We start from the raw sequence: 27,960 nt of genomic DNA on the forward strand, positions 1-27,960 counted from the left end.
TATCACCACAAGATATATATTTTATTTTCGAAACAACAATAATACACAGAAATATAAAGCATCACATCAACTCTTTATAAGCAGAGAAAATAAAGGGTTTTGTACAAGACATCTAAAAAGACCAATTCAGAGCACAGAAGCAGAAATCACAACTAATAATACCGATTACTGAGTGGGATTTAAACAAAGGGGATAAAAAAACAAAACAAAACACAAGCACTACCACTTGCAGAATGTATAAAAATGACAAATTTGCTTTAAAAATATTCCTTACCGGGTAAATACAATGACTATGAGCCCATCAGAATCGGGACTACTGCATTCGAGGACACTAGAAGCTCTACAAAGAGCTGGCTCGTCTCAGATTGGTAGATGCTACTGTTTCTGAAACCATCCCACTAAAGTTTGCAGGTTTAAAAGTCATCATCATTCCAAAGAGATCAAAATCTACCAGCGTTGATGGTAAACTCTCGGGCCTTTGTTGTTTACTCCTCAGTCCCTAAAATGTTAAAGAGTAGCACCACTGGGCTGCCGTTAACATCAAGAGCCTGGACAATGTAAATAAGCACAGTAAAAACATTTAAAATATTTTTCATGCTCACCCACTGAGTCTTTGTCTAGTGTTAGAGAACAAGAAGGAAATGGTTCCACTTCCATCACAGTGGGTGGCTGAAAGGAAACGGGACTAAAGCTTTGACTGTCTTTCTATTTCTCCGATCGCTTTTCCCAACATTTGTTTTTCTTCAGTTTTTGATCTTTTTTTCTTCTTCTGTTTCCAAAACGATCAACATTATAAAGGCTAATGGCCACATTATTAAAACACATGTATATACTATATGTACAGGCCTAAAAAAAAAAGGAAAAAAGGGATTTTGAGAAGCTATTGGTATTTACACGCCTCTTATTTATCTAAACATGTCCCTTTGTTAAAAGCTGTGCTTTGTACTTAAACTGTCTTATCCTCACAGATTATTAAGAAATAAAAATATAGGGCTACTACCCCCCCAGATCTGCCAGCAGTTATTTTCCACTGTATCATGCTACAAACCTAATTGATAGCAAAATAGACTAAAAAGTCTCAAAGGTCATACATATCTTCTTTTCATTGGTTTCTGTATGTTATTCTTGTTTTGTTTTTTTACAGTCCTGAGTGCACAAAGTCAGCATGGCTAAATTTAAGACCAATATTATGGATGGCTGAGAATATTAGCAAAAGCAAAGGCATCCTTTGCTCTCCTTGCACTTCAAAGCATTCTGCAGATACATACATAAGACACACAAGTCTGTTCAATCTGCAGTTCAAAGGGGACCTATTATATTTTTCTTATACACACGTACCTTTACAGTGCTGCATGCTGTTATTAAACATGGCCATTACTTCAGATCCTGTACTGTTTTTTTTTTGTTGTTGTTGTTTTTTTAACCATGTTCAGCTATGTATGAAGCCAGTAAGAGCACACAGTAGGTAATCTCAAGCAGACAGCTCTTAAGCGCCTTCCACCTCCTATTCAAACCTTCAGTTTGCAAAGGTCAGCCAATCAGAAGAAAGGTGGCCTCAAGAGTAGAGGAGGTAACAGTTTGCTCCTGACAAAGCACAACCAGAGCTGCTGGATGCAGGATCAGAGCGACAAAAATGAGGATTATTTTGACCAGTGAGCTCAACAATAAAAACCTGGAGGCAGAAATAAGCATAACGGGTCCTCTTTAACAATGCAGAAATGTACAGTATGTGAGACGTTTTCAAGTCTGCATGTGTAACACACTACAATATAAATTGGCAAAGCTTCCTGAAATGAATGCAGGATATAATTCACTGACAAGCACCACTGCAGCTGCTGCAACACCACTTTACCAGAGAATCCACATTTTACAAAAGTGCATCATCCTGAATGATCCCACGTGTGAGATATGTAACTGTGATTCAGGTAGTGGTTCAAATCAGCACTTGATTAAGAACCACCTGAACGGCAGCAAGTTTGACTGAAGCTTTGCTTTCCTTTGTTTCTGTTTGAAGTTTGACTGTGCAGCTAAAACATCCTGTTATTCATCCAGTCAGAAGCTTAAATATATTCCTATTCCTTCACGCTGTATGTTTATAAATGATGGTTGACTATTCCCATTATACAATTCTTTTTTAAGCCCTCTGACTGGGTCACATTTTCATAAAGTATTAAATGCCCAAAAACAGAAACTAAATCATGTAAAATGCATTTAACATACGCATACACATGCATTACAAATTCAAAAGTAATGGTTAAAATTTAAAACTTTTTTTTCTCTTAAATCAGCCGTTTGCTTTAACATCTGTACAAAACAGGTAAAAACCATGAGAGTAATGTTTAAACAAACAAGACCAGACAGAAAGAAGCTCATGTAGCAATAACTTCGGTCCTTTAGGTAACAAAAGATAATTGCTGTGTCAAATTCAGAGATCCTTCTAACATTTAACTGTTTTAATGCACTCGTCCCCTTTCAAAACAGACAAGTAAATAAAAAGTGCTACTGACAGCTGGTGGGGAGGAAGAACAAACAGTGGCTGAATGAGGGGGCTCGTCATCTTTCAGTACTTGTGTAGCCGTTCTCGTCCATGTGCAGTTTGTATGTTTCTAGTCATTGACAGGAAATGAGCAGGTGAACGGTCTCCCTAAGAGACGCTGGAGCAGCGGAGACTCGGGGAGCCCATTTGTGTAAGCACCTTGTCCAGCCACTGCAGGGGCCCGTTCAAGTGCAGCTCGATCCAGCAGGGGGTGCTGGTCACCGTCTGTCGCCTGGGAGAGACCAAAGAGGCACAAAGGGATGTGAGGTAAACAGACACAGCTGTTAAGAGTGTGAGCAAACTTACAAAGTCACATTGCTCTGCTTTCATTACAGCGTTGATGTAAGACAGACAGTTTTCACAGCTTCTCCGAGTTACACTTTAACACACTGTGCCACTAAAGATAGAATGCAAAAATTCTAGTGACTGAAAAACCAACAACAGCAACTATTGATTTTCACCTCTTAAAATATGTATTTGTAGTTCTAATCAATGACACATACTTCTTGAATCTGTACAGCTGAAATAAAGAAATCATTTGGAAGTCTTGCAGCAACTGCAAAAAAACAAAAACTACAAAATGATGCAGTTTCTTAAGCTTCCTTTCTTTAGTTTTTTTTTTTTTTTCTTGATAAAGACAAAAAAAAGGGCCATAAAAAATTTTCCTTTACTGCTTTTCTCACAGCAGAGAGAAGTGAAGAAACACAAGGGATTAAAGAGTTAAACAGACACAGCCAACAATGGAAACAGGCAGTGAGAGTGAGGTGAAGGTGGAGGTAGAGAAGGAGGGCCTGGCTGCTCCAGTAACCTGAATCCTGTGTTTAAGTGTCTCCACATGTGGGCATTTGGTCTGGACAGGACTGCTGAGCAGTCACTCCCAGCTCAAAGGTTTCTCCCTTGTGGAAACCGCCTGAGCACGGCCAACCTTGAGCCAATCATCTGCTTGCCTTCAATTCCATCTCTTCCTTTCTTACTATCAGTGAGTCAGACTGTGTGGAAAAAGGGGAGGGAATGGAAGAGGGAAAGTCTGACATCTCTTTTTGACACACCACATGTGTGTTTGCTTAAAAATAGTCTGGTTTGCCAACTGGGGCCGTTTCTATAGACGAGGGCTCTGTGACATCATTGACCAGATTCACCAGTGTGCACACGCCAGCGAGCGGGGGCGGGTAGATTGGGATGTAATTCACAGTCTGTTTGTGTCTATTGTCTGCGTTTACATGCAGACCTCGTATGGATTTTACACTGCTACACTGTTGCAGAAACAGGAGACCAGAGAGTGGCTAGCATTAACTCAGAGCTGCAGCTTACCTGTACTCGGCTCCCCAGCCCTTCACAAAGCTCATGCGGATGGTGCACATCCTGGTGAGCTGGTACACAGCCTCGAAGCCCTGGTTTACTGACTGTGCGAGCAGCGCAGCAAACTCCTGGTTGTTGAAGATCTTTAGGTTACATCCTGATGAGAACAAGAAACCAGGACAGATCAATTAGAGGTGCTGGAACCCGCCAAAAAAAAAAAAAAAAAAAATCAAGATGAAGCTGATCTCTAGCTTCTACAAAACACAAACAATTTAAATTGATCTTACATGAGAGGAGTCAAACTAACGTTATTAATCTGATGGCTTTCGACTCAGACTTGTGTCAAAAGTGGAGGAATATCTTTCGTGGTCCTATTGAATCAGATTGCAGTGACTTGGATGAAAACAGCCAAATTAAAGAAATGCGTGCTTGAATGTGTTACTGACTCAACTAAATGCTGCAATGATTGTATAAACATCTTGTTTCAGACAACAAACTGTTAACATTTACAGATGTGCTTGAGGAAAGCTTTTAACGCTCCAAAACGATCATGTGGTAAAAGTAAAGAGACCAGTGTGGAAAGGAAAAAACCCTTATTTTTAACCCGACCACAGTTTAGCCAAAGGAGACATTGACGGGCTGGTGATGAGGTACGCGATGTGTTGTGGCCTCATTTGATGATTGAGCCTCAGGGAATCGTTTCTGAATCATCAATCAATTTTTTTTTGTACATTGGCCTCTGCCTCTCTTTGGAAAACTGAATGGAATCATATAGCACTTCAATCCCAGTACTTTACATTCAACCATTTACACACACACACACACACACACACACACACACACACACACACACACACTTTGGGGATCGAACTGCCAATTCTGTGAAAAGTGAACTTTCGGCTTTCTCTATTACACTGTCTTTCGTCCTACTCATTTGTCTCACTCTCTTTTTCCTGTCCTTATCTGTAGGTCTCTCGTTGCTCCCAGTGTTAGCTGGACACATACCTGGAGGGATCTTGCAGACTGTAGCAGGATGCCAACCATAGCGTTGATTACAGTTGGGGCTCTGGACAAAAATTGCACTGTCACTGAGACACTCTGCAAACACTTCTCCACCAATGTAATACAGTCTTACACCACGACCTTGAGGTAAAGAGTGAGAGACAGAGAGCCAAAACAAGTCAGCAACGACAATAATTAAAAGTACAATGTTGTATAACAGGTCTAAAGCAATACGCAATCATGTTTGTTAATAGTCTTTCAAGAAATCACGTGAGTTATTATCCGAATGGAGTCATAAGGCCTGGCCTACCAATGTGTCTGCGCGTCAGCTCCACAGCTGCGTTGCGGTTGACATTGGACAGAAGACCCAGGCAGAATCTCTCCGAGTTGGACGGGTCCGTAAAGCCGTCCACTGTCAGCGAGGGCTGCGAGGCGTGGAAGGTCTCCCCGACTCGCTGATTCAGCTCGTAGTAAGAAATGGAGCACCAGAAGGCCGGCTCACAGTACGTCACTGGCTGGAGGTCTGAGAAAGAGGAGGACCCCAAAAAAGAAAGAACTGAGTTCAATACTGTTGCTAATACAGGCTCAGATGTGCAGAACAGTTAAACTAATGCAATGTTTGAACTTATTCTCAAAGTCAAAGTAGTAGAATAGTAAGACAGAGATCACAGAATTAATAGACAGAAAACCATACAGATGGTAAAGAAAACATACATTAAGAGCAATGATAACAAAGAAGAGGCAAATATATGGAGAAAAGGGCTGAGAGGCTGCAGACAGAGAAAAAAAAGAGAAAACCAACAAAAACACAGAGAGAGCCTGCGTCACAAAATGTCAAACCCATACGGTTTCCCAGAAGCTTTAACCAGACAAAATGTGGAAACTCAACCCTCACTTGAAGGATTCTGCAGCCCAATTGGTCAGAGTACTGACTTGTCCATGGTACTCATCAGTAAATTCAACTGTTTCTGGTAATTTGCTCCTTTTTTCCCCCAAAACACAGCCCCTCTACCAGCTGAGAAACATTTTGTCCTTTGCTTTGAAGTCCAGAACACAACCGGACAGCACTGCCAAATGAAACTGGTGTTGCTTTATTATTTCACCAACTGCGTTCCAGCCAAGCCTCCTGGCGCTTTTCCGTCTTGATAGAATAAACCTAGGATATTGTTATTGATGTTAGTGTGGGCTGCGTGGTGTCTTGACCTGTTCAAAAGTTCACATGGTGAGCGGGGAACACAAAGGCTTCTTTCATCATCTGGTTTCCTCTTACAGAAATGAGTTAAACCAAACACAGAATTCCCACTGGGGAGATACGCTCCTGAAACATTTGTTTGCAAATCAAGGCAGACGAACAGAAAAGTACACAAACAGACACACGCATTTCTTACCCAAGTTATTGTGTGTGGGTGAAACTGGGTTAGGTGACAGATTTGGGGAGCTTGTGTCCATGCTATGAGTCATCTGGTGATCACTGGTTTCTCCATCCTCACTGAGGTAGCCTGGTGGAGGTGTTTCTGAGACAAACAAAGACACAAACAATCACTCGTACTGACATGTTGGTGGTCCCTGATCACTAACCTAGCATTGTAGCTGCACTGAGGGAAAAATAACAGATGGAGATGAGGAATGAGAGCAGCCCAAAAGTACTGACATTTAATAATTTGATTAAATCCAGTATGTATTACTACTATTATTACAGTTGGCCTGCTGTGCTTTAATTATTCTGAAGTACAACATAATTAACGATGCAAAGAGTGACCGTACGATCACCTACACAAAACTTCCTAAATAGTAACAAGGTTCTAGTCAGCAAATGAATGAGTGAAAGGAGTGTGTTTACACCACGCTAATTTAATAATGGTTAACCTGTTGAAAAACAGCTTATGTAAGTAAATCCCTTCCTAAATTCACAGTCAAAAGGCCATTTTCTCAGTTCTCTCACAATCCATCAGAACTCGACTTTTGAACAGAAAAGCCAAAAGAAAAGTAAGGAAAAGGATCAATAACACTTCAACAGCTACCGGTTGACAATTTCAGATAAGATAAGATAAGATAACCTTTATTAGTCCCACACGTGGGAAATTTGTTTTGTCACAGCAGGAAGTGGACAGTGCAAAAGTTATGAAGCAAAAATTAGAATAAAATAAAATAAAATAAGAATAAATACAGTACACAACTGTACAGAATAGAATAATTCCAACTAATTAATAAACATACAGCCACATTTAACCTTTTATAATGTTATAAGCTTGATCTTGAAACAGGAACACCAAACTTTTTTACATTTTGGGCCACATGATGCACACTTTGACCTTATGTGGGCCAGTCATGCAGCTGCCTGATCTCTCCATATAAAGGAGTATAACTACACATTAAACTGCACAACTCTTTGGACTTAAATTGTAAGAAAGAAATGGCTAAAAATTTAAAAAACAAAAACTTCTGTCAATTAATTCATTTTCTATAACTTCATTAAAGGGGAGGTCCTTAATAGTATGAAAAGCTGTTAAATGTATGAAAATGCAGTTAAGAAGAAGAAGTCCAATGTTTGTGCCCTCCTTCAAATACTCCAAAGCTTTCCATAGGACCAGATTGGAGTCTTTGTCAGGCCAATTCTGACCGCAGGCCCTATGTTTGATGCCCCTGTCTTGGGACGATGTTGTAAAAGCTTTTCATCCAACTCAAGATTCAAAAGGAAAATTATAGTAAAGCTAGTTTAATTACACACTTGGTCAGCGCACACCTTTGCAATCACAAACTAGGTAGGTCTCTTCCAAGAGCTGTACTTCTGCCTTTTTTGTGACAAACAACCCACAAGTGTGCACCATCATCCTCATATTTTAACTACATTACTACTACTCCTTCTCTATGACAGTCAGCTTTCACCAAACTCTTCAGTACAGCATAAACAGCCCACCTTACAAACTAGTTCTCACAAAGCATAAACCATAAGGAGGTACTTTGTGTGAGTCATGCTGGGAGACACGCTGGTACCTGGTATATAGTTGCTCTGGGGCTCGATGCCAGCAGGGAAGTTGGTGTTTTCAGGGATTGAATGGCTGTAGTCATCCAGAGGTGGGAATTCAGTGGGGATTTCTGTGTGTCTGGGGACCAGCACTGGTGGGAGTACTAAGTAACAGACACACACACACACACACAGAAAGTAATTTTCTCAGAATATAGTAATAAAGCAATGACTGATTTCATGTCTGGGTAAAATAAATATTTATTGGAACAGAAATTAATAAACAGTTGATCAGCTGATCAACAAGCCCTGTGGATACAAATAAACCTATAAAAACATCCAGTGGGGAAAATAATAATAAAGCCTATTCCACTAACCAAGAGCCATTAGAGCACACTGGACAAAATGTATGTAACTATTTGATGATTGATGATGAATTATTTCTTTTTTTTTTATAAAAAACAACAGCGTTTGAAGAAAGCACTCTGTTTTTCCGAGCTGTCGTACCTGGTGTCTCTACTCTCTGATAGTGGTATGGGTTGACACACACTTCATCCTTCTTCGTGTGGAAGGCATACTCGCACAGCTCCACCGCCCGCAGCTCGTGGTGGGACTGCAGGTCGGGCCAGCGCCACAGACGGCAGTAGATGACGTGGGGCAGACCTTTTCTGTGGGAAACTTGAAGACGGCCATCCAAAGATCTGCAAATACACGAAGAGGAAGAAGAAGCATAAGTTTGAGACATTTGGTTTGACTTTCCCGTTATCCACCGCTTTTTTTTCTTTTTGTGTAGGCTTATATTTTTTCGGCTCTGTGTTTGTGATTGTGTGTTGTAACTAAAATGAGAGGGAAGTGTGCCTGGGCATGACCTTATACTCTCCAGCAGAAAAATATCTGAAACCTGCAACTGAAAACAGAAAATAGAATAGTTACTAAAAAGAAGAACTGCTGAATTTGTTTCTTGATAGTATCTGGCTCTGATGTCATTTTCCTGAAAGGGCTATGTCGGTACTAGCACTCTGAGGCTGGTTACGGTTTGATCCGCCTGTCCCTTGCCCTACTGTGACCTTTTGTTTATAAAAACAAATTCATGAACCTAAAATTAAATATTCTCATCCATTGTTGTTGTCAATTAGTGATTGTGTGACACCACTCCTTTTGATTGATTGTTACAGTATTTTTGGTACTTGATGATATCTAAATTATGGGTATACAGTCTTTGCCTTGACAGTCCTGAACAACTAAAATATATTTCTTCAATTTTTTAACTGGTCTTCAAGCTAGAATTCACTGTACACAGCTCTGTCCTCTAAATGTTATCAACTGCTAGATTTGGTGTTCACTACTGTGCTATGCAACTACTTCCCCATGATGAGGGTCCCAGCTGTGAGTGCAGAGGCGATATGAGGTCATGTCTAATAATAAACAACCGGCAATGACATTACAGTATGTTTAAAAGGAATTTCATTGTGTTGTATAACATCTGCACTCATCTGGCATGCTTCTGGCAGGATGATGATTTAGGCCGGCAGATAGTAATGAGCGACAGTTTGACATTGTGGACTGACATAACAGGGTTATAGGGTGTAATCTCGGAGCACAATAACCTTTGACAGAGGAAAAAACAACAAAACAAAAAACAAAAACAAAACAAAAATCCCTGCACAACATCTTACGCAAGAGGCAGCAGTCACATATGTCCCCTCATTTTCTGTCCCACCCACTCACTCTCTCACACAGAGTAAGGGTCAAAGGCTTAAGATAAAGCCCTTTAGAAGGACAAATATGACTCTCTAAATAAAAACAAGGCCACGCCCAACTGCGGAAAGCTCAGTTGTGCCTCATCTAGGTCAACCACTGCACACTGATCAAGTGAATGGTGTATGGTGTATGGTGTGATGTTGTGGTGTGTATTCGCAGATACCTAAAGCGAAGGTACTGGTATCATACTGGAACTGGGAAAGCAACGACAAAAGCTTTTATTGTTCCCCATGCGGAAGTCGAGAGCCATGAAATGAAGCTAATGTCTGATCAAATAACTTTTAAAACTTTCTTTTTAAAAAGTGTTGTGAATTAAACATTGAACATTACGAAGATCTGGCGATTTAAACAGCAAACAAAGATCTCTGGGTTATTTGTTCGATATTTCTTTCTGAAGATACCAGTGTTCATTTAGTCAAAAAGATCTATAGTGGGTGGCTCCACGATGCACTGTTTAACACATCCGCCCAACATGTAAAAGATCCCCTTTTTGGAGGAAACTATCCTCGGGAGGATTGTGACCAGAAGAGCATCCGGTGTAAAGATCTGCCAATTCAAATCTGCTGGAGCGACCCCTGAACAAGAGAGCAGCTGAAAGAATATATATATAGCAACCTATAGTGATGTTAAGACAGATGTTGCATAATCTTGATTCTGCGGGGGTCTGCTTGCAAAACAGTTCCTCTTTTCTTTTGCGGTTTTCCTGTGTTGGCATCTATTGTCATGACTTATTGTGGCTGCTTCCTTTTACCACACTGCATATAGCCACGCATCAAGAAGTCACTTAGACTGCCATTAGACCTCTATAAAACTACTTAACCACGCACCGTCATTCAGTAAACAACTTGGGAAAAACTTAATGTTACACAGAGCTGCACCGGATGCTGAAATAGTGAATCACTGTAAATCAACCAACAGCGATGATGACATGAAGGAAATGCATGGAAAGTGCATCTACAAGGAAACCACATTCACATGTAGGCAAAAAAAAAAGAAAAGAAAAAAAAAAAGAACACATTTACAACATAACAGCACAAGATGTTAGAACAGAAGTTAGAATAATAACTAATGTAACTTTACAATAACTTTGTGATGTGCTGCCTTATTTGTTTTTGGATCAAAACATTTTTCACTGTGGATGTGTTGAATCGTGAGAGGGTTGATGTGATGTCACTGGTATGTCTGCTGGGTCTCCGCTACTGAGTGGGTGGGACTGTGTGGGCTCAGACAGACATACAAACTCTACTGGTCATTTGGTGCCCTACTTACTGTCCCCATTTCCATTCAGCTTTTTTTTTAAAAAAAATAAGAAAATAGTTATAATGTACAATAATATATCAGCCACAGTAATAACTTCAACCAGGAAAAAGGAATATGACTTTATGTTGCAGTAATTACAACTGACATCACCTATGTATAGGCAGGCATGAACTAATAGTCAGTTGAAGTTATTAGATTTATAGTATACATGTGCTGAACAATGTCTCAGTGACATGAACATTGTGAGTCCATGGACATGGATCATAAACAGTTGCCAAAGCAACAGTTTATAAACCAGAAAGAAAAAGGAGTGGAGTAATAAAAGTCAGGACAAGAAAAAAACGTCAGGCAGGCTTTTAGAGACATAATGAAAAACTTAGAATTAAACTATGAGCTGGCATGTTATGTCTTTTGTGAGAAAACACTAGTGCTCACATCTGGCCAATAAGCACGCTAAATATTTTCAATCTGTCTGTAGTGACGCATTTTGGTTTGCTTGGAGTCCACTTGGAATTTTCTTTGTGTGAAAACAAACCAAATCATAAGGAAAAGCTACAAGTTCACAAACTCATCAACTGATTAAAACCAGAGTAAACAAACTATAGCTGTGAAAACACCCTTAATATAACTTTTAACACTGGCTTCTACTCTACATTTAAAGTGTGCATGGCTTTTGGTGTAGCAATAACACTTTTTTATGGCTCTACGTCATCCTGATTTAGCACCCTGAAGTTAAAAGGCTGGATGATACAATGCTGTATAAACTAACCAGTTTTATTTAGACGTGTAACATAGATTTTCCTACTGCTATAGACAGTGCAATTGCTGATTTGTGCTGAGATGATGATCTTGTGGTTGTTACATGTGCCACTAAATAACTTTTCTCCCAGCACTGACGACCAGTAGGAGGCATCCTAGGCAGAGGCCCATACCACCTCAACTGGGTTCTTTTAATGTGGAGGAGCAGCTGTTTTACGCTGAGCCGAATGACCGAGCTCTTCAACGGGTCACTATGGGAGAGCCCTGCCACCTTTAAAGAACACCCATTTCTGAACCTTGTATCCACAACCTTGTTCTTTCAGTTACTAAGAGCTTGTGACCACAGTTGAGGTGTAGATTGACCAGTAAATCAACAGATTCATTTTTATCCTCATCTCTCTCTTCACCATAACAAAACTGATACAGCACCACTCCAATCTTTCTGTCAATCTCAAGCACCACTCTCCCCTCTTTTGTGAACAAGACCCCAAGGTACCCCAACTTCTCCATCTGTAGTAGTAACTCATCCCTGACCTGGAGTGGGCACATATGTACTAGAAATGTGTAATCACAACTTACATTCACAGAGGCCAGAGAAAGAGATTCATATCTGCTCAGCAAGACACGGGGCAAATCAGCCTGGATAACCAGGACAATTATCTCCCACCTGAGCCCGAGACCTCTCATTTAAAAATGCACGATTTGTTGACAGGAGCCTCAACACCTCCCAACTAAGAACTGAAATCAGATGCAGATCAAAGTTTGCGCCAAGTCCATCCTGGTCTAAGTTGACCTCCTACTCGCATACTCAGTACTCAAACACTGGGGATTTTTTTCCTAATACAGAAGCTACAACTGTTAAGTTAGCCACCGAAATGTACGAACCTACTACAGTTGTCAGCTTTTTTACACATACAAATACACCTCAAAGAAAAATGAAGCAAGAGATTTAAAAGAGTAATACTAAACCATATCTGGCAGTAGTTGTGAGTTGATGCTGTTTCACTTGTCAAGTTTCCGCCCACCTACACTGCCAGCCAAAAGCTTTGATTACTGCTTTGCACACTCTTGGCATTCTCTCGATGAGCTTCATGAGGTAGTCACCTGAAATGGCTGATTGGTTCTGGCCATAACAGGGATTCTTGCATTTGTCAAATAGGGCTGTCAGCTGTTTACCAACCTGACTTCTGCACAACACAACTGATGTTCCCAACTCTATTAAGAAGGCAAGAAATTCCACAAATAAACCCTGACAAGGCACACCTGTGAAGGGAAAACCACTTCAGGTGACTACATCATGAAGGTCATTGAGAGAAGGCCAAAGGTTTGCAGCACTGTCAACAAAGCAAAGGGCTGCTATTTGGAAGATATAAAATATACTACATTTTTAGAGTTATTAATCAATTTTTTCTTTGCTACATAATTCCATATATCTTGCTTCATACATTTGGTGTCTTTAGCACGCATCTACAATGTAGAAACTAATAAAAATAAATAAAAACCATTAAATGAGAAGGTGTGTCCAAACTTTTGACTGATACTGTATATCCACTAATCACGTTAGTTTGCATCGTTCTTTGCTACCCATCAACAACATTAACTGAGACTTGATGCCCTCTTGCTGTAAATTAAGAAATAAACTCCCCAGTGTTTTTTCTCTTTGCCACAAACAGTCTATGCAGAGCTGCACCTCACCCAAACACCACACTCACCACATCATTATAGTACATTACATCATAAATGATTATATCTATGTCTAACATCAATTTCCACATAAAAGAAAGTAATTTCTTTGTCACCTGATCTGCTGTTTAATTACCAAATTAATCAGTGAATTATTTATATGGGCATAGCTCTCACTATCTCTATTACTACACCAGAGAGTTTATTACCCAGTTTCTGCATGAAGAGTAAGTCAGATAGGTTATACATGTGGGAGAGCACCAAATCACAGTCAGTGTACTTCAAACTGTGATGAATCATTTAGTCCACGATGACTACTGAGTTCAACTCTGTGGTTCTCAAACCTTTCGCTTCTTCTAAACCCGGAACAAAAAGCTCACATTCCACAGTTTTTATATAAATTATTAACAATAAACAAGGGATCCAGGTTGAATTTTACTTGAACAAAGGTCAGCGAAATAGGATCAGCAAACTCTTCTTTAGCAGATGAACAACTGAGAGTAAACAAGCATTAGATCATTACTCTGCACTGCTGACAGGCAAGGTCAACTACTTCTCCTACAAAGGTGTTTGTTTGATTTAAAAGTAAACCAACACTATCAGCAACAGACAGTATTGCGTATGAGACAAGTCAAAACACATTATATCCTGCTCAATGTCAGTGACTCACTTCAGAGATTTATGGTGGCCCACTGAATGAGACAGATGAGAAACCCTGCTCTGACAGCAAAAACCACTCCTGTGAAACCATCAAGCCTCAGTTTGTTGTTTAGTGGCAGTAGTAGCTCTATTTAAACAGCCAACCTCAGATATTGAAGAGAAAAAAATGAAGAAAAAAAATGATCTGGACCTCAAAATACTCCAGACATGAGGCAGGAGGTAGCTGAGGGGAGAATAACCATGACCCCAAATTCCCAGCTGGGCTGGCCTCTGCGTGTGTGTTCCAGACTGAAGATCTGAAGTACATGGGCGGGGCCTTCAAGACTTTATACAAGACATTTTTCACTCTTCAGCTTCTCTCTACAGGATCAGAAACTAATCAAATCAGCACTGACTGATTTTATCTACAAAACCAAAATGTGAATTGAAAGAGATTTCTTAAATGTATCAACTACATTGGTCTATTAAGTATTAGATAACTCTTTTTAAAAAAAATCAAATAAAACCAGTGGGTGTATATTTTGCTGTTACATAACATAATCAAGCAAATCCTCAAATCAGGTTTCTATTGAAGGAAGTACAATGAAAAAATTATAATGGATTTTTGGTTCTTTAGAGAGAAAACAAAATTCAGCTGAAAGTTAATTTCAGAGGAGGAGCATTTCCTTCAGCAAGGCCAATCCTGGAGCACAAAATTTAAAATAAAGTGATTCAGATCAATATGTATTCTTCCTTTGCCTACACTTCATCTGCCCCAAATATTGCCCCATGAAATCTGGGGCAATATTTGTGTTTTTTCATGCAAGCTGATGTTGCTCTCAGAATATAGACCGGAACTGATGTCTAAAAATAAAGGGGTAAATTGGTATAGATTTTTGCCAGAGGGGTAAATGTGTCAACATCGGTTTGGCCCATGACCCAAAGCTGAGACTGAACATGAGCTTTACATCCAACCGGCATGTATGTTTGCGTGAATGGTAGAGCTCCACAGATGGACACACGTACAGAGAAATGTAAGAACAGAAGGGATATAAAATAATTAAGGTAACTTTACATTTGAAGTATGCATTACTTCAGCATTTGCCAGTGTAGCAAAAGTAGTGAAATAAAAAAAAAATAATATAAGCAGATGTTAGTGGCTGTGAAGGTCAGTACATACATAAATTTTGAATATGTGTGCTTTTGGCTGACTCACTATACAGACTCAGACAGAGCAGATTGAGCTTCACTAAGCTGGGGAAGGGGGAGGGGGCAAAACAAACACCCTGAGGCATACCCAGTTACGCTCAGAGACACAAACATATACACTGTGTGTGTGTCCAGGCTGGCAATAGTCCGAGAAGTGTTGAACACACACACGCCTTCCTTGTGGGCTTAACATGGACTTTTTTTACTCTCTGCCAAGCTACAAGCTCAAATGAAAGCCTAACCTCACTAAGAAGATGCCAGCACACACAGTCAGAAACTGAAGGCCTTGGAGAAACATTTGTTCTCATCCACTGCTGGTTATTAATCATGTAACTAAACTTGCATGTCTAACTTTAAAAGTAGAATATTTTCACCATTTTAAGGTGCCTACAAACACATCACAAAGATCAGGATCAGTCACAGTCTGTCCTTTAAAAGCATGCAAGGGTAGAGGACAAAGTGGGTGATGGATAAAGAAAGGAGGGCTGCAGCTGCACAATAGGTCTGCCAGACCGTCTCAACAGCTCAGGGCAGCTCAGAGTGTCTGTGACTGAACCCCTAAACCCCCCCTTTCCCTCTCCTCCGTCTGTCCCACTATCCTGATCTCACAGCCGCCATTGCAGTGCTGAGTGAGGGATGAGGGCGGTGGGGGTGAGGGACTATTGGGCTGATATGGCCTTTGTGCCTTTCATAAAGTCTGTGGCCAGTCTGTTGAACCCCGACCAACAGGGCTACAATCTGGTGACATTTAGCAGAGGCTGGTGCCTTCCAACAACAACAACATGTAAAGAGAAATCATTCGCCAATTCTACCTTCGGTTAGACACGACTACCTCAGCAGTCTGTGACCTTTAAATCATTTTTTTGTTAGCCCTGTGATAAAGCGAAAAATTGTTTAATTTGCTTCTCCCTGTAGGAGCTGTTTCTGTGCAAGCGTCATCACAGATTAATCCTTTGCTATCCCAACAGTTTAAGGATCTGAAACTGCAGAATCACACAGAGTCAACAACATAACACAACTGGGAAAATAAAGTTGGTTACAATCTGGACTGTCTCTGCAACCAACCTCTTTGTAAAGTCCCTTTGTCTTCCTCAGCCACTGCCAGCCGATACGAGGGAGAATGCAGCATTATGTTTTAGATAACTGAAAGAAAATTAAATAGTCCATGAAGGATCATCCAGAATAACAAATTTCTAAGTTGCTAGTTCACTAATACACTTGTTTTAACTACAAGCCTGCATGTGCACAATGGTATTCCTTGAGAGTGTGGTTGCTAAGGTCCTGAAAAATTTATGCCAACTGCTAAAAATACAGCTCACAACATGACCGGGGCAGGCAATATTATAAAGTAAGAAAAGCAGCGATTCTGGATCACTGTAGAGTTTGGAAGAGAAGTTCATGTATAACTGAGACGCCCAGTTTCTCTGCCACCATCTCCACATCAGCAATAATGCAACAACCTCCAGTGTTCACATGGAAGATATTTCACATTTGGACTGGGATAATTAAGTCCCAATCTCTCCAGTAGTGGATATGCTCTAATCACCCAGATAAACACAATATATGCAACCATGTGAACTGTGTCGACATTGGAGGTATTGCAACACTTCTGCAAAAAGTTTTCCTTATTTTGCTTTACATATCCTGATATCATCTGACCCCACTTGCCACATAATACTTTCTGTGGTTGTAATCTATTCTGGTTTGCTAAAACAACTGTCAGCTGCAAATTTTTAAAAAACTACAGAAACAGATTTAACCATGTTTTTTTTTTTTAAATCAAGACTAAATAGTGTATTTAGTACAGCTGAAATAATAATTTTTTAGTCAGAAAATAGAAATGTGTTAGCTAACTAATTCCATAGCTGACCAGTAATTTCAGTTTCAAGCTAAATCTCTGAACATTAATGGGTTGTAACGTCTGGTAACTTTCATGCTTTGCAAAGTGGTTTGAGCTACAAAACAAGACATTTTATAGCCTAAACAATTAAGTGAAAACAATCAGAAATTGTTGTAAATGAACTTTTTCTTGAGATGAGTTTTTCTTCATCCAGATGCTTTAGTTTACATATATTTAATCACTTTTGTCCAAACATATATGGGCTTGCAAATGCATTCCAGCAGTGATGAGGCTCGGGCGGAAAAACATATTGAGCACACACAAAGACACACACCAACCTCCCACTCTCTCTGGAAAAGCCATCAGACTTCTCTATTTCTAACAAAGGTGGAGGAAGGAGGAAAGGAGGGGGTGTCTGGCCCATAGGTGATATCATAGGGCTGAAGTGTGCTGGGACCAGTGAAGGAGGGCCTAAAGTGTAATACGAAACCAGCAGACAAACGACTGGCAGGGCTAGACGACAAATAACAGAGTCTGGACTCCAAAAATCTGGGGAGACAATGGAGGACTGGGAGCCATTAGTTTTACTGCAAACAGTCAATGAGCGGAGCAGTACGTCTCTCTCTTTCTGAAGCATGATGATGAATTACAGAGAATATTCCAGATGCAAGTCATCAATAAATTTCTCTCTACAGTCCACAGTCCAGTTGCATTTTTTCCTAGGGTAGGGCAGAGTGTAGGCTGGTTTATCTCTCATGAAAAATTAATGTTTATTCTTAAAAACAGATACCCCCATGCTGTGTCAGCCTCCGACTGGAGGTGATATCCCTCAAAGAGAAATTTCCACTATAAAAAAATTAGTCAAAGTATGATTTCACAACTGACCTTAACTTGTTGATTCTTCAGTGGCAAAAATCCAAATGATGATATCGTTAAAGCTCAGAACTGGGTTAGTTCTCGTTTTTCAATGCCTAATCTAAACAGCTGCTATTACCCTTGGAGCAAGGATTTAAGTGTGTATGTAAGCTTTCTAGTGTTGGTTAACTGAGCTGAGGAACAGGACAATAGTTTTTAAATGACACAATTTGAATTCTAATCAAAAGCCTAATAAAGAATGAGCTGTCAGGAGAACAGTCAAACACTCCAGCACCTTTTAAACAATTCTGACATGTATGAATTCGAGCACACAGGTTTCTAAATTGTGGCGAGGAAAGCATCTAGGGTTTACGGCACACACATGCTCCGCAATGACCTTAATTTATCGCACAAAAAAACAGCTAAGAAAAGAAAGAAAGCTAAGAAAACACCAAACATTAAGTAAATTCATAAATACTTTAGGTTGAGATCAAAATCAGATAATAAATGAATAACCTGGCCCACATCTGCACCACTTACAGGACAGGCACCTGAACACTTTCTCCAAAATCTGTCTGTCCTAGTGGCAACAGGACCGACAAAATCCTAACCACCTCATGCCACTTGCATTTATTTGGTAGATTTTATTTATCAATCTCCCTAGAACATTCAGTCTAGGTATTAATTTAATGAGCTCTTCATTCTTTACTACTAACTTTGTAACTGATCTTTGTTTGTGCAACTTTTATCTTTTAGATGTATTTTGATTTTTTCTATATTGTATTTACTTTATTTAGTTGTGGTATAATCATTTCCCAACACTTGGTACAAGTATAGTGTAATATATCCATCTAGACAGACAATACAATATCTAAAGCATTTCTTATCATGTTTCTGCCCAAAGTTTCTCGTGTCACTATTTCAGGTGTCATTGACGGTAAAGTGTAAGAAGACCTCACAGTCACCGCTCATTGTGATAAAATGTTTCAGCCTATCAAATCTTACAAATTGTTTCCCAGTGGCCAAGAAAGACTCATGTTTCTTTCCTGTTTCTTGTGTTTTTAGCAAGTCCTGAACGACTATGGCAACTTCAGTAAGAAACACTTATCACACAACCTCCTTAAAAAGTCATTGCGTAATTTATGTATTTTATGACTTTCACCTGTACTTCCTCTCCCTGCTTAAAAACCCCTACTCCTTCCAATCAACTGGCCTTCCCCCACACACCCAGCTTTACCCTAGCACCTGAAGCAGCAGCAGCGGCAGCAGTGGTGGTGGTGGTGGCAGTGGCAGTGGCCAGTGGAGCACAAAGGAGCATTTGTTGTCTGGAGAACACGTCTGTGTCTGTGTGTGTGTGTGTTTCTGCATGTGCACTCCCCCGCAGATAGTGAGACAGGCTAGGGCCAAGTCGAGGCAGAGCTGTGTCTCTAACCCTTCCACCCGTGGTGCAAGCCACAAACCAAACAGCAGCCCACACCCTCCTCAAGGCCCCAGCAGTCTGAAAGAGCATTCCTCTAAGCTGACTAACTACATGCACACACGCATACACATGTACAATGGGATAAATATATTTATATCTATTAACGTATGGTTAAGTAGCCTGAATTCTACAGTCAGTAGTCAGTTTATTTTCTTTGAAGGAACAGAAAACAGAAGCACGATGAACACCAAGCTTCAGGCATGGCATATACATCTTAGACCTATAATTGACCAAAATAAATCCTGTTATTGTTTGTACAATCAATGATATCCTCAACAAAAATGCAACAATATTAGGATGACATCACCATGTGACTTAACTAAGAGATTAATGCCCAACAGTAGTAAGGACACTAAACTCTTGTTTTTAAGGTCCACAAAAAGTAAGCAAAACAACACAGTTACTACTGTCTACAAACACAGACTTCAGTCATGACTCACAGCAGCATTCCCTTTCAGTCAAGTAAATGAAACAATGACAGGAATCCTGAACCCAATCCTGAAGAGGCAGACTTGTCACTGTCATTAGAGACGCCAACCACACACAGACAGACAGCACACATAAACTCTCTGTGACCCGTCTTGAACCAAGTCCTGTTGAACAACACCGTCTCGGGTGACCAAGGTGTGATACTTGACATGAAAGTGAATGACAAAGTGTGTGTGCTCATTTAACAAAGTGATGACGCATTTTGTTAAACCACGCCTACAATACAGGTTACACATCAACCTGTAAATGCTCTTTTTGCACAATATTTTTATGTTTACTGTTCCTGCACTACCTACATACCAAGTATGTTTACGGTTTCCTTTGCACTACCTACCTACCTACCTACCAAGTATGTTTACGGTTTCCTTTGCACTACCTACGTAGTTAGATAGTTAGTTTTAGTTAGATAGTTAGTTTTTTTGTTAATTTATGTTGTAATTTATGTTAGGTCAGTCTGTCCTGTCTCTAGTTAGTTAGTTTAGTGATTTTCTGTTAATTTATGTTGTAAATTTATGTTGCATGTAGCACCTTGGCCCTGGAGGAACGCTGTTTCGCTTCACTGTGTACAAACTGTATATGGCTGAAGTGACAATAAAGCTTGACTTGACTTGACTTGAATATGAATCTAATGTTTTACATTCATTTGTCATTTTAGCTTTCAGCTTCCTACCTTGAAAACTTGGTGTTCTTCATTCTCATAACTTTCTAAAAAGTTCGATTTCTTTGAGGCGGAGTTGGATTTTTGATTGCATAAAAAAAAAAGATGAACTTCTTACAGTTCTGAAATTATACAAACCACACAGTTGATTTGATTATGTGAGAACACAAGTAGCTAAATAAACAGAAAATTACAAAATTATTATTTGAGGGCGAGGGGAAGGGGGGAGGAATCAGAACGGAACTACCCAAAAAAAAAAATTTAGCAGGCACAAACCTCTGTGGGTGCTTTCACACTCATACCCTTTAGTTAGGGTTTCCCCTGTGCTGCGATTTGATTGAGCAGGCAATCACACTAAGGTGCAGAATAGAACAACCAGAACCTTCATAAGAGGCTCAAGTCCATTCAGCTTTAGTTATTTTAGCTGTTTTATTTAATCCAGTCTCAAGGAAATCTGGACAAGTTGTTTGTAGGAGGGGAAAAATGTACTTCACAATTCTGTAGCCTGGCGTGCTTTGTATTCTGGAGGGTAGCTGTGCACTCAAACTTTTATTATGAAGCAACATACTGACTGTTAATTTCATGAAAAGATCTCCCTGGTTCTGCTCAGGTGTCTGGCAGCTCTATATCATCTTTGCAAAGTGTGCAGCAGTAAAGTTGTTTAAGACACTTCCTTAAAGTGCCTTTAGCATGCTTCTAGGGTAGTTTTACCTGCTCTGCTCATAATTAGCACAAGAATTAGCAAATACCAGCTCTGTTGTTGTTCCACTTTAAAACTGCACCACATCTCTCTCTAACAGACAAGGTCCCAAACCACGGAGGCTCATTATGTTTTCACTTTCGTGCTCCCACCTCAGACACATCTGACTGATCATCAACATGCTTGCTCCTCTGTAGTGACACTGGCCTACGCTTACAAAATCACCAGATGATTTGACTGAGACAAAATTAACTCTGAGTCTGACAACGGCACAATGGCATGACAGGGCCGCTGTGCACACTGTATGGGTTTGGCAGTGTGTGTCAGTGTGCATTTAATGAAGTCTAGTCTGTCATCCAGACACATGCAGACACATCTCTTTTGATGTTCAAATGCTGTCTAGAAGGTAAACAAACCAGTTCTATCTCATCTATTAGCGGGTATATTTTGTGTGTGTGTGTGAACCACACTAACCACTGTCTCCCTCTGATAAGCCTGAGAATCCAAGATGCTGCAGCTTGCCAAAGAGTCTGCTTCCTCAGTTTCTTTCATCTCATCCCTTGGCTTTCTGGTTTACCTTTCTCTTTCATACTTCTCTCATTTGTCAACTGTGTTTTTGGTCACCCATTAATGTCTCATCTTCCCTCATTAAAGCACATTTTCCCATTATAATAACAACAACTTCCTTCCAACACTGGGAATTCCACACTTCTCTTCTGCACTCTGGATTCCCATATTATCTCTTTTGCACTTTTTTCCTCTACATCTCTCTTTCAGTGCTAGTGTCCACAGCTTTTATAATGAGGCGAAAAATAAATACTGCTTTAATTTTATTGACTAACCAGAAGGACTATTAACCAAAAGTAGCAAATATAAAAAGACACCAAGTATACAGCAAAAGTAAATCTGTTGGTTTTCAGTCTACATTTCAGGATTAAATTCTGCTGATGTGGATCACAAAGCCATCTTTACATAACTGCTGCACATTGATAAGGTGGAAAAACATGATGGTCTGACAAAAATCAACAAAAGGAATTTCCTTAATCAAGAACTGTATTGTTGAAGTACTTTCAACAGTGATGTTTAAAGAAACATCGGTGTGGATGCAGTCCTTCTCACTCTTGGTCCAGTCTCTATCCCTGTCTTTCTCATTTCATCCCATCTTTTACTTCTGAACTTGAAGCTTCTACACTCCCTCCTGCCCCAACATGCAGTGTGAATCAGACTGTAACCTTAGTGCCAGGAGGGATGTGTGTACATAAGACAAACCCTCTCACCACCCCTGGCACAAATTCAGAGAAAATTAAGACAAAAGGTGAAGAATCTACTCCCCCAGGCTCTGTGAATATAAAACTCACACTGTCCACAGTACACGCATCACACATGATATTAAGACAATGGAAAATGTCTCAATGTCTTTTTACTGCCAGTGCAACTGTTGGAACTCATTAACCCCAAATATATTTTTAAGCACACACATAGAAGATGCAACTTGATGATGGGTGTGTCTTTCTAAGGATTACTTGACTCCCATTAAGTTTTGTCATTGAAATGTTACCTCTGCTCAAACATGACAGACCCTTTATGCACAGGTGCATGATTGTGTCATAATTATTAAACATTTGGCACAAAAAACTAGACAACACATTGAGTTAGTGTGATGTTGTCTACCTATTGTCACAACAACTATCATACAGAAAGTAAAATCAGGTCAAAAACAGCACTATCTTCTACAAGTTTTGTTTGTGATTAGTTCACACATTATACTGTAAGTACAGGAACTACTGATTTCTCCAATGACAACTTGTATAATTGGTTATTTAAAAAAAAAATTCAAGCCGATATCTGATTCCAGCTTCCCAAAAAGCAACATTTTTTGTCTTAATGTCATTTATATTATTATAATCTGTATGCTATACACATCTGAAAGTGTCAACTTGGACTGCACAAACAGTGTATATTTGTTATTTCTATCATTTTATAAATCTTCTTAATTACTTGAGTAACCAAAACATTTAGAGATGATCAACACGGCAACAGTTATTAGTGGCTGACCTAACTGACAGTCACAAATTAGTATTTACTGCCAATTTACTAAGACGTGTTTTACAAGGTCTGTCTCAGAGATCCTCCTATTCACAACAGCAAAAATGGTGTGTGGTGAAGGTCAACTGTTTGCTTGTAGACTAATGTATGTGATCCATAAAAAATGCAAACAAACAAACAAAAAAAGATGCTGTAGTAATAATAAATTTCAAAGTAACAGCTAGTTTAGGATATGGAATTGTATACATTGGAGTGTTCTCTAGTTTATGAATGTATTCCCAGTCACAGATGACAGGCACAGAGTTTTCTATACTTTACCATGATTTATGCAAAGTAGCACAACTTGTCAATCATAAAGCATTAGACTATAAGATCCCCCTGTCCTCACCACATCTGGGTTTTTTTGTTGTTTGTTTTTTTTGCAACCAAGATGGCAATGAAGCAAACACTCAAAAGGCTTCAAAAAGGGTTTAAAGCAACTAATAGGTGACGTCACGGTTGCAATGTCCTTCTTTTATACCGTCTACAGATATACATCTCTAAAGGAGGTACAGGAAGAGAGTATATTGTTTTTAATCAATATGACATTTTTTGTGACAGTGTTTGCAACTGTTTTACTTGCCCAACCACTGCCTCCCAATTACTTTGCACCTAAAGTTCACCCTCAAAAACTTTAAGTTTAGATGTTTACATGAAGTTTGACTGTGTGGCAATAGTTGACAAAGTGTTTTCATTTGGCAGGGGGGGTGAAACGTGGTAGTGTCTCCCAGAACAGTAACAAAACAAGTCACTTCTCTGAACAGAAAACCACTCAAGAATGGACACCACTATGGTTGGAGTTTGGGAGAAAAAAAGTGACCTGGTTAGGGTTGGGAAAAGGTCAGGGGTTTGGGTTAAACTGTAAAATGCAATAGTTTGCTTTAAAACTGTGGTCTGGGTAAAGTAACTACTTCCTTAAGGCTAAAAAGCCTACGTAATCTTGGTTGAAGTTAGGAAACAATCATGGTCATAGCTCAGAAAAAAAAAAACAACAACATTTACTATGCTTAGGAAACAGGAAGTATATGTACACGTTTGGTCTTAAAGTTTGAGGTTTTGTTGACCTATCCAACCAACCTGACCTCCTCCCCATACTGACTTTGTAACTATATTTAACTCCGCTCCCAGTTTACCCTGGTATAACGGAAACACATCTTGGCTCCTGTTTATAGATAAAGGTCTTGGTAAACAACAGGACACACATCTGTTAGTCATCTTGTCACACTCAAACACACAGCAGGCTGTCACACTACACATCCATCCCTCATGCATCAGAAACTCATAGTGGCTTGACGCACTTTACACACTAGTGTTTTCGGCTAACCTAAGTTTACAGCTCACAGGAAGACAGGACTTTAATAGAACCAACGGAGAAAAGAACAGGGTAGGTCAGTACCACAGCTGCTCGTTGCTGAATGAGTCAGGCTTGAACTTGGACAGAGGTTTAAACTTTTACTTACGTCTTAAATGAGTAAAACTGCTCATTGTCAAAAACCACTAAAAGGCAAGTAGAGCAATGGCACTCCCTGAGTAACAGGCAAAGCCTGCAATACTTTGTTTTGACCTCAACTGAGAACATGACTAATGTTTTTTTTCATAAGATAAAGGCACACCTACACCCACATGCAGCCCCATTGACCACGTCATTGACCTCCACCCCAAAAATAACTTAACCACTAAACTCACCAAGCTGTTATATAGTTTCCACAGATAGTCCTGTAATTGTTTTAAGTGTTATCTAGCAGGTCGCAGCCATTCAAAAACAACTAGTCTTTCCCAAAGCTCCCCAGCTGATTCTAAGATTCATCTGACAGGCCAAACTCACATACACAAAAAGAAATAAGTGTGCTTGAGATTTCAATATAATATTCTGTCACTTGGCCTGCTGAGATCTGATCCTTTCTTTCCCCATAACTATCTCAATGTACACCACTGACATGTGATATAATATTCCTGCTATTCCCCCACCATATACAACTATTGATTCAATCAATATACACAGAGCCCGCTTCCTTCCTTCACCTCAGCATCACTGCAAACCACCATTAAGACGGTTAGCAATGAGCTTGAACAGGGAGTTCGTGTGTCAGAGAGATAGAAGCTGACCTCCCTGTGGGCAGGCCTGAACATGCAAGCAGCTGCTGTCAGCAAGCCAAAACGTGGGGGAATTAATAGAAACAGCAGCTCTCCAGGGACTCCGTTAGCCAACACTGACAGCCAGCTCTGATCTGGGGTCATCTTAATGCACTCCACCTCTTCCCCTCTGCATTAGTGGTGGGAAATATGAAACCTGGATCATGGCAAACATTATTTAACTTTCTGGGTAGGCTTAATTCTGAACGCTGGCCCAGGCCTGTGCAAGCCGTGATATGCACACTTGTGGCAATGAAGAATGTGGGAGTGCCCCACTGAGGCTCAATTTTCATCTGACAGTATGCTATTAAATCTGAATAACCGACAAACACTAGTGAGATTTTGCGGATGCAAGCAAAAGTCTGGAGAGTTTATTTGTAAAAGTGGAGAAAGCAGAAGAAGTAAAATACATGTACACACACACTGTACTTTAATACAAGTTCCACCTGTCCATCCATCCATTTTCTTCTGCTGCAGTTGCACATGGTTAAAACTAATTCAGTTTGATATGACATCTCCAAAGCAAAATGTATAATGTTCTGTTTTTAGAACTGTTACAGGGACATGTAACAGGCTCTTTATAGCTATTTTGGAGGTTGCAGACCACTGGCTTCTTCTGCACAACAGAAGATCCATCTGTAGATACTGACACATGTGTTAATTATATGCCAAGTATCTTATCTCAAAGGGATGCCCCTTAAAAACCACATGAAAGCTGACACATGTAACTATGCAAAATGACTCAAATTGATCACCCATGTAACGGACAAGAACTTTCAAGTTGACTAATCAGATTATCTATGCACATTGGGTGGATTAAGGTGTAGTAAAACAACCGGCAGCTGGGAGTTACTTGAAAAATCAACACTGCAGTAATACCACACATACATTTTAAAGAGTGGCACGGGTAAAATCCATGATTTGTGTTTACATTGTGCACCTCCGAGGCTTTTACAAGCACAGCCTCCCATCGGGGGAGGAGAATGACTGCTCAGGAGAGAAGTGACTCACAGAAGCTACCAGCTGTGATTTGCTGACAAATGCCAGTGTTGGTTATTTGTTCTAAATAATGTGTTGATGGACAAATGGCTGTGCAGGCTGAGAGCAAGAAGAAGCCAGCTCCATGGGCTCGCCTACGCACTAAGAACGCTAGAAAGCGTCCCAGATTAAGGCCAAGTTATATAACTTGGACTCCATTAATGCTTTTGCACTGCATGTGCTCTGCTGGCTAGTTAATGCATAGACTGTACCCTTTTTTCAGCAAAACACTCTCAGCTGAATGCTGATGTGATAATATGAAAGTGCTGAAGGCAGCTCGCTTAAAGTGAAGTGTGCACATGATGACAGCATGATGCCCCAGCAGCTCGCCGCCGAGATGTTTCAGACATGATCTGCTAGCTCTGCTCATGGTCCAACGCTAGCTCGTTAAGCAGCACCTTAGCCACCATGTTGCTGCACAATAAACACGTAAAGGAAATCAACAGTTTGAAATATTGACGCCAGAAAGGAAGTGGAAATGTCAACTTCTCAAGTCGAGCAATGATGCCATACATGTGCAAGGCGCCGAGGATGACAGAAACCAGGGAGGAAACCTTTTTGAGTTTTTGTAACAAAGCTGTAATGAAATCAGCTAAAGTAATAACCCCCCGGGGGGAGCTACTAAGTGTACAGCTAGCTAGGATGCTGATTTCACGGTCAACATCAACGCTCAAACTCTCCTTACCTCGGTATAGTGATGCATTTCGTGTTGATATTCTGGGTGGTGATGGCTTTCTCCAGTTCGTCCAGTTGTCCCGTCTTCTTCAGCTTCTTCACCAGGCTCTTCACCGCTTTTTCACACCACTTCTCCTCCTGGCCGTTCTGCTCTCCCTTCTTCCAGCCCAAAAGTCGTTTGACAATGGGGGGAGTGAAAGGCAAAATTGACATCTTTTGAGTTCAGCTGAAGTCCGTCCAGTGTCGAGAAGTCCGTCAGTTTGGACAAAACACGGAGGAACAAGTGTCCCTAAAGCGCTCCGAGTAGTGGAGACGACGGCGGTATGGCGCTAAAGACAAACTGCTGTTGCTGTTTTTTTAAAGTTTAAAACACATCTCGGAGTCACACCGAGCACTTTTAGCGGACTCGTTCCGTCTGTCTCGAGCTCAGCGGTGAACTGTGCACCGGTAGTCTGTTGCGCTGTGGATTTAGTGCTACTCCGCCAGAAAACCTAGTTCCGTCTGCACTCTTTCAGGCCGGAGCTAGTCTAAACAGACCTTACTGACTCACACCCAAAACTGCGTCGCTAGCTCGCAGACAGAAACGAAAGCGTCGTGATAGGTTTTTTACGTCTCTGAATGCTCTAGCCTTCCACGAGCAAAGTTTTTGGTTAAGTTCAGAGTCATCCGCGGGTGCTGGATCCGCCGACTGAAGTCTGCTAAGAGTCTGCATCAAATGCAAATGCATGAGCTGCTGCTGAGAGTCTCCATTCAGACTTCAGACTGCACAGCAGACCCATGAAAGGCCAGTCTGAGCAGCTGGCCAAATGTGTTTCGCTGATATTGCGCAATCTCCATCCTTTTCCCTGTTATTGCTGATAAACCTCCATGTGGCTGTGTCTAAATGAGCAGTCA

General features: G+C 40.3%; 1 protein-coding gene across 1 annotated transcript; it reads right to left on the reverse strand.

Moving 5' to 3' along the window:
* On the reverse strand, positions 1-27,845 carry smad3a (SMAD family member 3a). Its single transcript, XM_003456752.5, has 8 exons — positions 27,077-27,845; positions 8,310-8,503; positions 7,832-7,966; positions 6,226-6,351; positions 5,148-5,360; positions 4,841-4,978; positions 3,848-3,992; positions 1-2,768 (listed from the first exon to the last, which is right to left on the reverse strand). Exons 1-8 carry the CDS (start codon positions 27,277-27,279, stop codon positions 2,645-2,647), a joined length of 1,278 nt encoding a protein of 425 aa, XP_003456800.1. The 5' UTR covers positions 27,280-27,845; the 3' UTR covers positions 1-2,644.
* Between the last annotated feature and the right edge of the window lie 115 nt (positions 27,846-27,960).

Source organism: Oreochromis niloticus, linkage group LG1 (genome assembly GCF_001858045.2).
Source record: "Oreochromis niloticus isolate F11D_XX linkage group LG1, O_niloticus_UMD_NMBU, whole genome shotgun sequence".
Lineage (NCBI taxonomy): Eukaryota > Metazoa > Chordata > Actinopteri > Cichliformes > Cichlidae > Oreochromis > Oreochromis niloticus.

What these genes read in the sequence shown, in the direction of transcription:
- smad3a (XM_003456752.5), bottom strand. Translation starts at nt 27,279, where the DNA reads ATGTCAATTTTGCCTTTCACTCCCCCCATTGTCAAACGACTTTTGGGC. An exon ending in AGTCTGCAAGATCCCTCCAG is followed by an intron (nt 3,993 to 4,840) that starts GTATGTGTCCAG and finishes TGTTCTCATCAG; the next exon opens with GATGTAACCTAAAGATCTTC. An exon ending in GGCTGGGGAGCCGAGTACAG is followed by an intron (nt 2,769 to 3,847) that starts GTAAGCTGCAGC and finishes GGTCTCTCCCAG; the next exon opens with GCGACAGACGGTGACCAGCA.